General features: G+C 44.8%; 1 protein-coding gene across 2 annotated transcripts in view; it reads left to right on the forward strand.

Moving 5' to 3' along the window:
• The first annotated feature begins 63 nt into the window (after nt 1–63).
• GRIP2 (glutamate receptor interacting protein 2) overlaps nt 64–13,798 on the forward strand; it is a 288,332-nt gene continuing 274,597 nt past the window's right edge. For both annotated transcript variants that reach the window (XM_014946824.1, XM_014946825.1), the window contains exon 1: nt 64–206. In XM_014946824.1, coding sequence (XP_014802310.1) covers nt 152–206 — 55 coding nt within the window. In that variant the 5' untranslated portion in view covers nt 64–151. The remainder of the gene's footprint in view (nt 207–13,798) is intronic.

Here is a 13,798-nt window from a genome sequence, read left to right on the forward strand (position 1 = left end):
CCGCCCGGCCCCGCCGCCGCCGCCGCATGCACCGCCCGGCAATAAAGCGCCGGGGAGCCCGGCCCCGTTCGGCAGCGCCGCTCCCGCCGGCCCCCCCGGGCCCCTAGAGCCTCCCGCTGCCCCGGGGGGCGGCAGCGCTGCCCCTGCCGCGATGCCGGGCTGGAGGAAGAGCCTCGCCCTGTGCCTGCAGCGGATGCAAGAGGACGGTGAGCACGGCCGGGGTGGAAATAGAGGGCTGGAGATGCTCGGATTTACCCTCCACCTCGCCTTTTCCTTTTGTTTGAGGAGGGTGTCTCCTTGGGAGGGGGGTAATTCTCGGCTGGCACGGAGCTCCACGAATAAAGGGGTTAGAGACGGGGGATGCTCTTCGTGCCGGTAAACTTTGCTGCAGTAAATCTGTCCTTCCATCGCTGGGCTTGCTTGGTCTCTGCCTTCCCCCCCACCCCCCTTCTTTAAGTGATGGGGGCGAGCCTGAGCGAGAGATAATTGCGCGGTCCTCTCTGGGTATTTAGATGGGCTTGCAGCATCTGAGCTCTAACTTTCTAAATCTACTGGTGCTGCTGTTTTCAACTGGTAATTCTTCCCAGTGCCCAACTCCGACTGGGGATTAAACGGTTTGTGAATTGCACAGAGGATGCGTCGCGGCAATCTGATTCCTATTGTTCTGCTTACTGTTGCTCACAGTGACTGTGAATTATTTTGTTTACATGCTCAAGAGCGTGGTGTTAAATAAATGCTGGACCTGCAGCTCATAAAAGTCGGGAGAAGACAACCACAAGGTGGCACAGCATAAGGGAGGTTTAAACCTTGCACTCCGGCTCCTGGGTTTATAGATGAACAGGGGTGAGAGAGGTGGGGAAAGTTTATATCTCAGGAATGAAGTACAGGTCTCGTGTGCTCTCATAAGACTCAGGTGGAGGACCTGATCTGGGATGAGCAGAAGCAAGTGGGAATGTGTGTCTTATTAACCTCAGCTGCTTTGGTGCAAGTGGTTAAGGGCAGTTTTTTAGTTTTGCATCCCTTCCCCTGACTGCTTCTCTAGCTCCTGCACTGGTAAGCAGACTTACCAAATACCTGAAGCGGCACTGTTGCATCATTTGATGTAACGCAAAAATCAGGGAATTCTCTGGTTCTGCTGATTAATAAGCATGAAGAGAAATTGTGCTGTTAGATGCCCTGTAAGGTGTCAGGAGAGTTGTTAAGCTGCCGAGTCTGTCAATGCTGCATCTTTGCTCTCACTGCTTTGGGAGAACACCATCTATTTCTGATGTTTGACCCCTCTGGGACCACGGCTTCCACTCAGAGACTTCTGCCACCTGGACTAGAGCTGTTAAGAATCTTGTCCTGTAGAAAAGTAAATCAATCCCGTTAGACAGACTGAGACCTGTCGGTGTGAATTCAGACCTGGTGTGGTGCAGTGCTCTGTAACGCTGCCCTGCTGCAGCTGATGGGGATGCTCTTGCACCGCTGGACCAGGGACAGCTTTGGGAGCCTTATGAAACATTGACAGCAGCAAGCTCTTGATGTACGGCTGTACTGGGTTAGCGTGTTTGCCAGGTTACTTTCTCTGTGACCTCATATGTTAGTACTGGCTCTTGTCTCTGGGGTCTATGTAATGCTTTTCCTCCTCATCTTCCCTCCCTCCGACTTCACTCCCAGCGCTGCAGCGAGTCTGTGACTGGTGTGCAACCCTTCAAGTACATTGGGCATTTGCCCTACTGACATTGCATTTATTTCCATGGGGGGCTCAAGAGTAGTTGGTCTTTGGAAGTTAGCATTTAGCTAATCACAGAGTGGTTTATCTGGAGGAATAAATCTTGCAGGTTCAAGCTGATTTGCTGTGCAGAGGAGAAGGTATATGAATGCTAAAGAATGTGCTGAGTTTGTAGGGAACTTCTTTCCCCTTTCCCCAAGGCGACCAGCTTGATGGTTGGATTACAGTATGTAACTGCAGGGGTAGCAGAGAAGGTATTAGGTAATGTTTTTGTAGCACTGCAGTGTTAATAGGTATGGTATGGGCCTTAACTGGATGCAAGAGAAGGTTTCACACCACATAGCATATAAGACTGCCAGGAAATCTCTGCAGGTTTCAGTTCAGATTTCAGTTTTACTAACCAACCTCCAACCAGTCTATGAAGAAATAATGAGTTCTGGTTTTTTCTTGTTCAAAAGAAGTTATGTCTGCCTTGTTGGCATCTTCGTGGCTATGTAGATGTATTTCTGTTTCAAATATCTAAGCAGAACTTCTCCCCAGACAATTGTGCTCCAGCCCATCAGTGTGTTAACTTCCTCTGAGGACTGCAGTACTCAAGTTTCCGGAGGAAATGTCCTGGCATTCAGCAGGAGCACATTTGTGATTACAAGAGTGGTATATTTTGGTTACTGAATATTAATGTGATGAGCATCTCTTGCAATTTGCAGCCATTCAGTGCTGGGTTGGAAGCTTCATTAATCACAGTTGGTATTCAAAAGGTCAGCCATGGTAAGTCACATAGGGAAATACAAGATATAAGTGAACTGTGCTGAAGTATGATTGCCATTTCAAAACACCACCCACGATGATTTTCTTTATGCAGGTTTTGCCTTAAAATTTCTATCCCTTGGGGCATGGGGGTGACTCTGACCAGTGTGCAGAAATGCTCGGTTTTGTAATGTGTTGTTGTTCCCTACCACAGAGGGTTGTACATGGGATGTGTTACTCATTATTCCATTTCATGCAGAAAAAAAGAATTAATGACTTGGAAATTCTTTGTAGAAGATGTGTTCCCTTCAGCCTGTATTGGTAACAATCCTCTTATTCCCAAGTCAGGGAGTTGATTTCCTTCTTGCTGTGTAACTGGGGTTGTCTTGGTCCTGAGAGCTGAGATTAGAGCATACAGCCTTGCAGTTCTGTCCGTAGATGTGTGTACGGAGCTGTGCAGCCAGATCTTGTGCTGATTTACTTTCCTGATAGCTGGTCCTCTCTCAGGGCAGTGGAGAGAACTAGTTGGCCATGCCAGATCCTTTCCCATCCTGATTTTTCCCCCTCGTGCTGCTGTCCTTCATGAGGACTGCAGGATTTGGCCTGTATCCTTGCTGCTCCCAGGCTTTCAGTAGCAAAAGAAGCAAAGGCTAATTTCTGCTTTGGGAGCATGAATGTATGTGGGCAGGTGGGAAAGTCTCTGGGGATTTTGGCATATCTGAGTGGATGTGGAAACTGGATGCCTAGAAAGGATAAACTGTATCTGCAGGCAGAGCAGTGGAGATGATTTAATCCGAACTGATGAAAACAAGTGTTACCTAGATGCATATGACTTGTATAACATGGGCCACAGTAGTGGGCAGACACCTTTTGCTAAACTTGAGATGTTTTTCTGCTTCTACTGGGAGGGAATACAGGGTTTGAGTGTAAATTTAGGTGGTTGATGTCATTCCTCTTCATCCCCCAGATGGTTTTCCTTCAATAAAACTAGAAAATTTGACTCTCGCCATAAAACTCCAATAAGATGCCTTAAAAGATAATAAAACAAACAAACAAAAAAACCCCAACAACAAAAAGCAACCCCCAAACCTTAAGAAAGACTGATGTAAAATGTGAAGCAAGTTACCCACCCCTTGCATGAATCATGGGGCAGCTGTAAAGGAGGGGAGAGGGGAAAGGGGCAACTCGGATCTGATCCAAAAAGTGACACTATTGCAGGATTGCGTAGCTGCTATTTGCTTCCTTCCCTTGTATACTGCTCTGTGCTGGTTACCTTGGAAACAGCTGTAGGAGCATATAGGGGCATTTTGCTGCTGTGCAGCCATGGGCAGAGGTGTCCTGTGGTGTGTGGGGAAAGGGAAATCCTTCATGGTGCAGGCTGGTTTGCAGGATGAGGGCAACAAAGTGAAAACCCATTGCAAGATCTCGCCTGCCTTATTTTGCTGCAGGTGCAATTTGGCATGAGTGAGACCCTGGGGAAAATTTAGCAGGGGGATGGTTTTTCATGGTTTTGGCAGAGCTATTTAAATTTTTATAATGGGAAGGTAAAAAAAAAATCACAGCAGTCTGTCTTGAGGGGTTTTATAACAGCTGGGCTATAAACATCAGCTTTTTATTCTGTCCTCAGAACTGTGTGCCGGGATGTCTTGCTCCATAGCTGTGTAACTATAATTATGACTGGAAATGGGATTCTTCTTTACTTAATCACAGACATCAAGGAGAAACGTTCCAGTATGACGGAAACTTGCTGGTTTTGCATGATTAGCAGAAAATTAGAAAATCTTTTCATGAGTTCCATGTTGTTTGTGATATGCACATGTGATGTGTGGAATAACTCAAATAGTGTAAATGTGGAAAAAAGTGAATTATCTTTTGTTCACTTATCCATAAACATTTTGATTTTGTAAACTCTGGTAGCGTGCATAACTTGAAATCAATTGGACTATTCACTGCCTAAAATTAAGTGTTTGCTCTTGTTCTTGCCACATCAGAAATAATTCAGTCATTCAGAAAGGAGGTTTTTGTATTTCTCAAGTTGTCTTGGAACCATCCTTCAGTGTCAGGTTGAGTCTGTTCAGTTTCAATATGTTGCCTTACAGAGTCCTTTTGTCCAAACCTGCAATAACATGATCTATTGTACTGGCACTTGCTTTCAGTAAAGAAATCCAACTGGATAGCTGTCACTTAAATAGTGCACAACTGAACTGCTCTGCCGTTATGTCTGTCTGCTGAATGCAGCGTATTAATGTATTCCTGCATGTGCTTCTCTTACTTTAAAGTGCATCCAAGCCTTCTTGGATATGAGGACTTCCACACACAGTGCTCAGGAATTTATGGGCTGCTGTTTGTTGGTAATACTCATTATACAGACTACTGATTTTAAACAAAATGTAAAAATAGAGGTTCTGACCCTCCAGTGAAGTGTGGTGGGGAATTAGGATTGCTTGAAGGCTGTGGTGCTAATGCTTAAGGGATAATGTTCATTCATCAAACTGATGGGACAGCCAGAGCAAATCCTGCTAGACTTTGATGGGGTCTCTTTCGTTCATTAATATGTTGATGTGGATTTGGCACCCATCAAGTGAGGGAGTAATAGCTGCACCCGAGCGCTGTGCTCACCCGCTCCCCTCCTCGCTGGCTGTCACACTGTCATGCTGCACTGAGTCTGAGCTGCTGCTTTTGATCTTTTCCTTCTCAATCAGAGCTAAATTTTATGATTGCTGAAGTCCTGCACAACTCAGGGATGAAGCCACAAGGGTTTTACAGAATGACTTTAAAGTCCTGTTGGAATTTGATTAGACAGAGATTGATCATTGTTTTGCTTTTTGAAGTGGTCTGCCAGACTTCACAACCTGCGATCCTGTGTTCACAGAATTTGACTGCATGAAACTTGTACAAACATCATGCAGTTCCTTCTCTCTTAAGCTGGTCACTCTATAGGACTTCCTGCAAAGGAGTTTTTATTAGCAGTATTGAGTGATGACACTCAGTGCTGAGGAGATGCATCAGCTGCAGTGGTTTGGCATGCTCTCTGTTTAGAAGTGCCAAGGCTGGAAAGTGTGTGGGGAACCTTTAAGGAAGCTGAAGACTTTGATGGAAACCATGAATTGTGGGAGCCAGGAGAATTTTGGAGTGAGAAGAATTGCCAGATCTGTCTGGATTCAGGCCATGCCTCTTGTTCTCCAAACCTGTTGGTGTTGCTATGGGCTCATGCCAAGCATAGTGGAAAAGCACGTGGACAATTCCCAGGAAGTGGACATGATACTTGAAACTGCTCCAGTCTTGAGCTGTGATTGAAGCTGCTGACCCAGAGGCCCTCTGATGCTCTGGGTTACATCAAGATGAAGATTACTTGGGTTAAACCAAGGTGTGTGGCAAGTCTGAGACAAATAATTTGCTCTTACTTTTTTTGTTTACTGTTTGGATCTTCTAAGTAGACACAAGTGCAGAGAAAGTTCTTTAGTTATACGCACAGCCAAAGCCTTGCTGACTGGATAGCTGAAGGAAGCCACTCTACCAGGACATGTGCTCTATTCCAGATCATGTCTTTCTATGGTTAAAACTGTGTAGAACTTGCTATGGGTGTCCTATTTTTGAATAAAGATGGATGTTTTGTTGATTACTTGACTTCCATTACGATAGAATAAAATCACTTATTTTGAAGCAGAAGTGAATTTACAGAGGAGTGACTACAGTAGAGTAACCATCAGGGCATAGGTCTGAAATTATCCCTTTGTAGATGAGTCCTAAGACAGTGTTTTGGATGTTTTTGGAGCTCTGCATCATGTAAATGGAGCAATCTCTTTTAAAACCCAGTCCTAGCTCTTGAAGCTCAGAGCAGTGATATATGCCTGAAAGGCTCGTGTAATGTCTAGAGCCAGTTGAAAACTTGCTGGGTTTTTCCTGCAGTTTTCCCAGAGGAGCCACGTCTCCCGCTCCAGTAAGTGCTGGTGATGACCCCATGTGTACGTGCACTGCTCTGGCATGCTTTTCTTAGCCCAAATGCAGGTATAATGTTTAAATGCCTCTGTTCCTGAAACCAGTATAGCTACTGTGGATTGCCACTGGTGTAAGAGGGATTGGAGCAGGGGCAGTGTTTGATCTAGAAAATAAATCCCATGCTGATGACCTCTGTTGGAAATAGTGGCATGTATTCTGTTCCCTCAGCTTGGCCTGGGTGAACCACACACTGGGATAAAACATCTCCTCTTGGAAGGGTCTGCATTTTGTCCAGTTATACTTTGTCTTCCCATGGACTCCTTCCATTGAGAGGAAAAGTAATGAAGATTTCAATTTAAAATTCAAATAAGACTGTGTTTTTTGGCCCTCTTGTTTTGTCAAGGGAATGAATTGCCTTTTTAATTTTCTTCTGTTTTTCCTTTCTCTCTCTGTCTTTGGAAGATGAAGAAATTCAAATAAGATAACTAAACCAAATAAATTCTCCAATTATGGTGATTTCCCTGTTACTGACTTTCCCCCTCATTAATGTTAGATGAACTTGGCATCTAGCAATTACTGCCTTTCGTTTTTGAGCCAGAACTGTTTTCTGGCTCCAGCAAAATTTGCTGATTCCACTGATAACATTGGGAGAACTGCTTTCCACTGGGAAATTAGTTCAGTCAAACATTTTCCTTTGACAGCTTCAGGTGTTTTGCATCAAGACCACTCTGCATTTAAGGAGAAGGGGGCTACTGTGTGCTGCTTGAGATCAAGGAAATGCTGTGCATTAAGATGTGGTTAGATCCATATCTTCTCTGTATATTTAAGGAGAGGTGGCAGTGACCCTGCCAGCTAAACCGCTGCGTCTTGATGAGTAGAAACCTCTTGCTGAGGCTGCAAAATAAATTCAATTCTACACTCTTCAAGTTGTCTAAAAGAAACATGCTTTTTTGCTTAACAACTTTATTTCCACTGTGAACAGGGCATTACAGAGCTTTTGTTTGAGCAGTTGTATTAACCTTGGCTTCTGCTTTGTTGCCAGAGTCAGAGGCTATTCTGAGTATTTATTTGGATTATAGGTATTGTCACCTTTTCTTGTACATGTGATGCTGTTAGTCATCTTGGTGACACTTCATTCATCTGTGCAGAGAAACAAAGTTCCTGGCTCACATTTGAGTATTACCTTGTGCAACCCGAGAGGGTAGCTGTTACTAGAGGCAAAGATTACATCAAGCTTGAGATCTCACTTGGGTCCTTTGGGATGGAGCTGAGATTAGCCTCTGGATTTTTTTTCTTTTTGGTCTTCCTTTGAAAAAAAAATATTTTCTTCTCTTTCAGGGTAGAGTTTAGATGATGCTAGAGTTGTCTGGGCATAGAGGGACCCTGTCTTACCTTTGGTCCCAGTCAGACAAGAGCAATCTTCACAGAAGCAATGTATAGGCTCGTGGAGGGGTCAGGGGGCTGTCTTCATTTGCATCCCCTTGCAGCAGAGGCCTTGAAGCTTTAGCAACAAATGAGATGCAAAGAAACAAGGAGAAAAATAAGAGAATCAGGCACACTGTCAGGCAGTGTGACAGTTTTACAGAAATTAGTGATGCTAAGTTGCTTTTCTAAGCTAAGTGTGCTTTCCTGATGCAGGTTCAGACTTTTCTATGTGCGTTCCAGGAAATGATGATGTCTCCAGGAGTGGGGGTTCCCTCATTAAAACCATCTTGCCCTGATCCATTGCTTTTGACTACTGGGATTCTGGGGAAATCTCCTGGGGTTGTCACAGTGGGATGAACTTAGCAAAGAGCTGGGAGGATGTGTTAGTAAATACAGCAGCTTGTCTTGGGGCTATGTGTTAATCCTGAACAAAGGGCACCACTGGGAATGAATGTTTTGTTTCTAAAATGTTCTTTTGCTTACTTTTATCTTGGAATAGTAGGCAGTCAATTTCCTTATTGTACATGCGGCAGTGTCCATTAAAAAAAAACCAAACACCTCGTGAACCTCTCTTTTGTGATGGGAGGGCTGATAGAGCTGTGTGAGGCAGGGAGCAGTGCTGTGGTGCTGCCTCTCAGTCTTCCACCCCCTTCAGAGCATCATCTCTTTACCCTTCTTTTACATCCCTGATTTCCCCCTTCAAGCTGGCAATGTACGTGGTCTCTAACTGGCAGGCTGCAGTGACTTAGGACAGACCTCTTGTGGCTAGCATGCTCTGAGGTCTTGTTCCTGCAGGATGCATCCCTCTGGCAGGAGAAGAGCAGTTTTTTGTGCTTGAAGGATGTGGTTGCTCAGAGCTGGTATGTGGTTGACCTGCACACCTTATATGTAGGGTTTGGACATAATGGACAGATCCTTGCCTCTTCCGTACCTCAGTATCCAGAGATGATGTGGTCTTGTCGATACTGTCACTGCAACTGGTCATGCTTTCTTTTGCCCCCTTATTCCTCTCAATGGCTGAGGCCCTTTAAACTGCCTGAGTATTAATTTTTTTTCTTCTCCTTAAATAAGGACTTCTTTCTAGACCTTTTCTCTCCTTTTTCTACTAGGAGAGTAGAGGAACAAATATTACAGCTAATGCTCAGTCCTAGGAAAAGGGACCAGAAGCAGAGCTGTTAGCGGCACCGGAGGAGATGAAAGACGAGAGTTGCTTTTACTCTGCAGTGCAGAAGCCACTATGAGTTGCTGGAAAGTGAATGAGGATGAAAGAAAAATAACTTGGTATTCCTGCCTTGTTAATTCAAAAAATAAAATTAAAAAAGAATATTTGCAGTTTTTGGCTAACTGGGTTAAATTGATATTTAACACAGAAGCCACAAGTTGTGGGAGTTCCTTCTCGCTGGGTTGGAGGGCAGCTGCAAATAGCACGTTTGGGCTCTGTCCCCACATGGGGCTGGAGGCTGGTGTGTTGCCTCTAGGGTGTTTCAAACAAAAGTAAAGTTCAGGCACACTGCAAATCCTGTATCATGTTTAGATGAGATGTGGTTTCAGTTGGGATAGTGTTACCTTTTTTACTGGCAGCTTTACTAGCAGCTGGTGTAGTGGTGTGTTTTTGGATTTGGGATGAGAAATACTTTTCACTGCAAATCCTGTATCATGTTTAGATGAGATGTGGTTTCAGTTGGGATAGTGTTACCTTTTTTACTGGCAGCTTTACTAGCAGCTGGTGTAGTGGTGTGTTTTTGGATTTGGGATGAGAAATACTTTTGATAGCGCACTGGTGTTTTTCAGTTGCTGCTGGGCAGTCAAGACCTTTTCTACTCTTCATACTGCTCCGCCAGCGAGTAGGCTGGGGTTGCACAGGAGGTTGGGAGGGGGGCAACAGCCAAGACAGCTGAGCCCAACTGACCAAAGGACTACTCCGTACCATGTAATGTCATGCTTAATACATAAAGCTGAGGGAAGAAGAAGGAAAGAAGGGATGTTTAGAGTGATGGTGTTTGTCTTCCTGAGTAGCTCTGATGCGTGATGGAGCCCTGCTTTCCTGGAGATGGCTGAACACCTGCCTGATGAGAAGAAGCAGTGAATGAATTTCTTCTTTTGCTTTGCTTGTGTCCGTGCCTTTTCCTCCACTTCTTAAACTGTCTTTTTCTCAGCCCGTAAGTTTTTTCTCACTCTTACACTTCTGATTCTCTCCCCCATCCAAACTGAGCTGTGTGGTTGTAGCTGCTGGCTGGAGTTAAACCGTGATGGATGTTGATGCTGGGAGCATGCTCCAACTTCCTGGTCATGTTTTGCTATTCCAGCATGTTTCTGTGGGCTTTGTGTCCTTCTTTACATCCCATCCAAACACCTTGTGTGGTAACACCTAATGCCATTAAACTGGTGCCCCAACAGATCAGGTTGTAGTCCAGTGATAATGATAGCAATTCCAGTATGGCTGGCACTTATTAATTAGTCGGTACTGGGGCTTGAGCCACAAGCCTCTTGGTACTGTGCCTAGCTCTGTTCCTGACTGGGTGTAGGGCTTTGAACAAAATAAAATTATTGTTTAGTTTCTCAGTGGTGGGGAATTTTCTTTGTAAGTTGAAATTAATGGAACTGAGGAGTTCTAAGCCACTCAGAAAAACAGTCTGCAAACCTCTGCCTTCTTCAGTCTTCACAACTGTGAAATGTGGGTAATGACTGCACTTTAAAAGGTTTTGATGCTCACATCAAAACATACATGAAAGTGCAGTTATTGAGCACTTTCATGGCTCTTCTCTGCTTAACATCTTCATACTCAGAATTATGCCAACTGTGCTATATACTTGGAAAAATGACCAAAATGTGGTAGAAAATAACTTTCTGGCACAGGGTTGCAAATTTATTGCAGCACACAGCTAGGCAGAACAAAAAGTGCTGTTTAAGTAGGTAAAAATTTCCCTCTACGGTAATGATCTGTGTTGTGAGTTTACCAGCTATCTAATCTAGTTTCCACACGTTACATCAAGTGATAATCCTCTAGCAAATTAGGTGCTGTTAGCAGCATTTCTGTCAGCCTGGGCCTGGCTGCGCATCTAGGCAACTTGCCTTTGAGGAATTTCAAAATTCACCCTAGTCAGTCATGCTGCTTCCTCTGCCTCTGGAGACTGCATCTCTAATGTAACACAAAGCTGAGCTGTCTGTCTTGCTTGTTTAATTGTATTTATTCTGCTTTCCCTCCCCCTACCACCTGCCAAGGGTGTTTGGCTGTGTATAGGGATGGCTCCTGGGTTGTTTTTTTGGAATAGCCATTGTAATTGGCTTTTTGGCATATCCTGTCCTACTTTAATATAATTTTGTCATTGTCACTGTGCTTACACAGGGGCTTGTTAGTAAGTGGGCTGGGGATCAGGAAGCCAAAAAAAAAAAAAAAATAATTTGCAAACCAGGCTGTGATGGTCTGTTTCTCTGGGGCTGGCTCTAAGGTGATGCTTGCTGGCTGCGATGTGTGGTCACCTGGGGATGGGCTGTGCAGCAGCCGTGTGCCTCCAGCCTGTGGAGCCAGGCGTGCTCTGTGATGAACCCCATGCTGCTCTGGCAGCCAATGCCACCTCTGCACTTTGGGGCTGCCCCTTGCCAAGGGTCATGTACTGCCCAGGAGTACTTCAGTGACAGGCAGTGCTGCACTGAATGCCATCTAGTTTCTTCCTCTGAATAATAAAGAGGGAGTGTGGCTTTTGGCCAGGGAGCGCTGTCCTCTGCCACCCATCTGCTTCCCTGACTGTTGTCTGAAGCAGCTGCTCCTCTCCGGGGGCTTCCCAGCAGGGCATGAGGGTGCAGATTCCTGACCACCCTTCATTGCCTTGCCACTGACTCATCCAGTGAGTTTCAAGTCCTCAGGGTGCCATTTTTCTGTGCTGCTTTTCTCTCCCACAAAATCATGTCATGGTGTTTAATTGCAAGCTGCAACATTGGTGCTTGGTTTCATTGCGGTGGTGGAAAGTGTGGAGGTGGCAGTGAGGATTGGGATCTGGAGGGGTACAGAGTGTGGGGGCTTGTTTCCCTGTTATCTTCCTCCACAGCTGTGAGTTTCTTAGAGAAATCCAGCTCTTGCGTAGCTGGCTATAGCCTGGAGGTGCTATTCAGCAGTGCAGGGAGAGCAATATTGAGTTACACTACAGGGAGATCCCTTGCACGCAGGTCTTGGCGTGATGGGCATCATGTTATAGCCTCTGTGTAGAAGTTGGGTCTCTTCTTATCAGAGTGTAAGGGAAAACCACTGACAAAGCAGCCCTTGCATTACAGGAGGAGGTGGTGATGGCTGCCTCTGTCCTGTTTCAAAACAGTTGAGGAATTTCCTCTGCATATGAGCATGTGCAAGTTTTTTCTATGTGAATCTAACTCTAGGGTGATTTGGCTCTAGAGGCTTTACATAGCCCCTCAGTAGGTGCAATATCAGGATTAGATGTGCCCCTCTGCAGTGGGGTCACCCAACACTTGAACCTCAACACCAAGGGCATGAAAGCCACGAAAAGACCCTAGAGTTGTGATGGCCTCCAGGTTTGCAAACTCATGTCTGGACACTATGCCCCACTGCAAACTATACTTCTTCTCTATCTGTAGCTTTCCTTGTTCAGAGTTTCCTACTGGAGCTCAGCATATTCCATGATGAACCACTGCTCTGAGGTAATGTGACAAGTCAGCGTGTGTGTGTGTGTCCTGTTTCCCATCTACCTGTCACATTCTCAGCCTGCTGCTAACCAACTGGTTGGTTAGCCATTGGCAAGCTATTAAACCCTTAAACAGTTTTGACACAGTGAGATAGTTGTACTTGCAAGTTGGAGGTGAAATAGGCCCTATCATACAACACAAATAACTTTGATCTGTGCTGTCAGAGGACAGTGTTGCTGATGGTGTTTTGGGGAATGTCATATGAGTAAAGCAGCAGAAATCTTTGAAAAGATATATTTTTTGGAGCTATTTCCCTCTATTTTTCATGCATAGGAGCTTGAAGTAGAGTGGAGAATAACGATTTGTGTATGGGTAGGGGGAGCAGGAAAACTCATTTATGCAGCCAAGTAAGCAAGAGAACGGAAGTGGTTTGGTGGACTGTGCCATGGCTGGATGGGTTTATTAGTGCATCTCTCTTCTTGGTGTACAATATTCCCTTTTCACTGCAAGAGAAGACAGGCACAGATTTGCCCAACATCCACAAAAACTCTATTGTGGAAAGGTGTCCTCTTCCCAGGAGGTGGCTGCTTCCCACCAAGAGAACAAGTCCGTCTTCGTGGTTGACTATGGTGACCCAGCATTGGAAGGGAGTCTCCTTTCCCTGCAAGTGAGACATTAAAACACCAATCATCCAGGATAATACTGTTTCAGAAGCTCATTGATTTTTAGCGGAGGGAAGTGAGTTAAAATGATGAGGCACTGACCTATTTGAAAATGAACAACCTTCTCAGTGTCGTTAGGAGCGGGTAATAGATCATCCTGGACAAGAGCTGATGAAAGGGGATTAAGGTGTCCCCTTGTGCCTGCTGTTGCTCTACATTGTGTGTGACTGCTGTTGCACTCACAATTTTGTTTAAGGATGAAGAAGCAGCCCACATTCTATATATATATAGTCAACAATTTCTTCTGAGTGTAATTGAAATTGTAAGAGTTTAATCCTTGCTAGTCCAGCTATAATTGTTACAGAAAAAGAAAGAATAATAATGCAGTTAAAACTGTTAAACATGCATGTTACTTACTAAAGGGGTTATAATATTCATATTGATGGTTTCTTCTTCCCCTGTTAGGATCTGCTTGATCATTTTTGCGTGTTAAGACCCTTTCCCACCTTTGCTCACCAGTTTGCAGCTCCAGGTTACGTCACAGTTTATGTATGCTGGATGCTATTTGTTCTCTTCATTATCCCCACAAGCAGTTTAGTCTGGCTCCAGGTGTGCATTTCTTTACTGATCATGGGTAAGCTGTTTATAGCTTTCGGTTCTCCAGTGTCAGGTCTGC

The sequence above is a fragment of the Calidris pugnax genome, unplaced genomic scaffold, assembly GCF_001431845.1.
Source record: "Calidris pugnax isolate Ruff unplaced genomic scaffold, ASM143184v1 scaffold81, whole genome shotgun sequence".
Classification (NCBI taxonomy): Eukaryota; Metazoa; Chordata; class Aves; order Charadriiformes; family Scolopacidae; genus Calidris; species Calidris pugnax.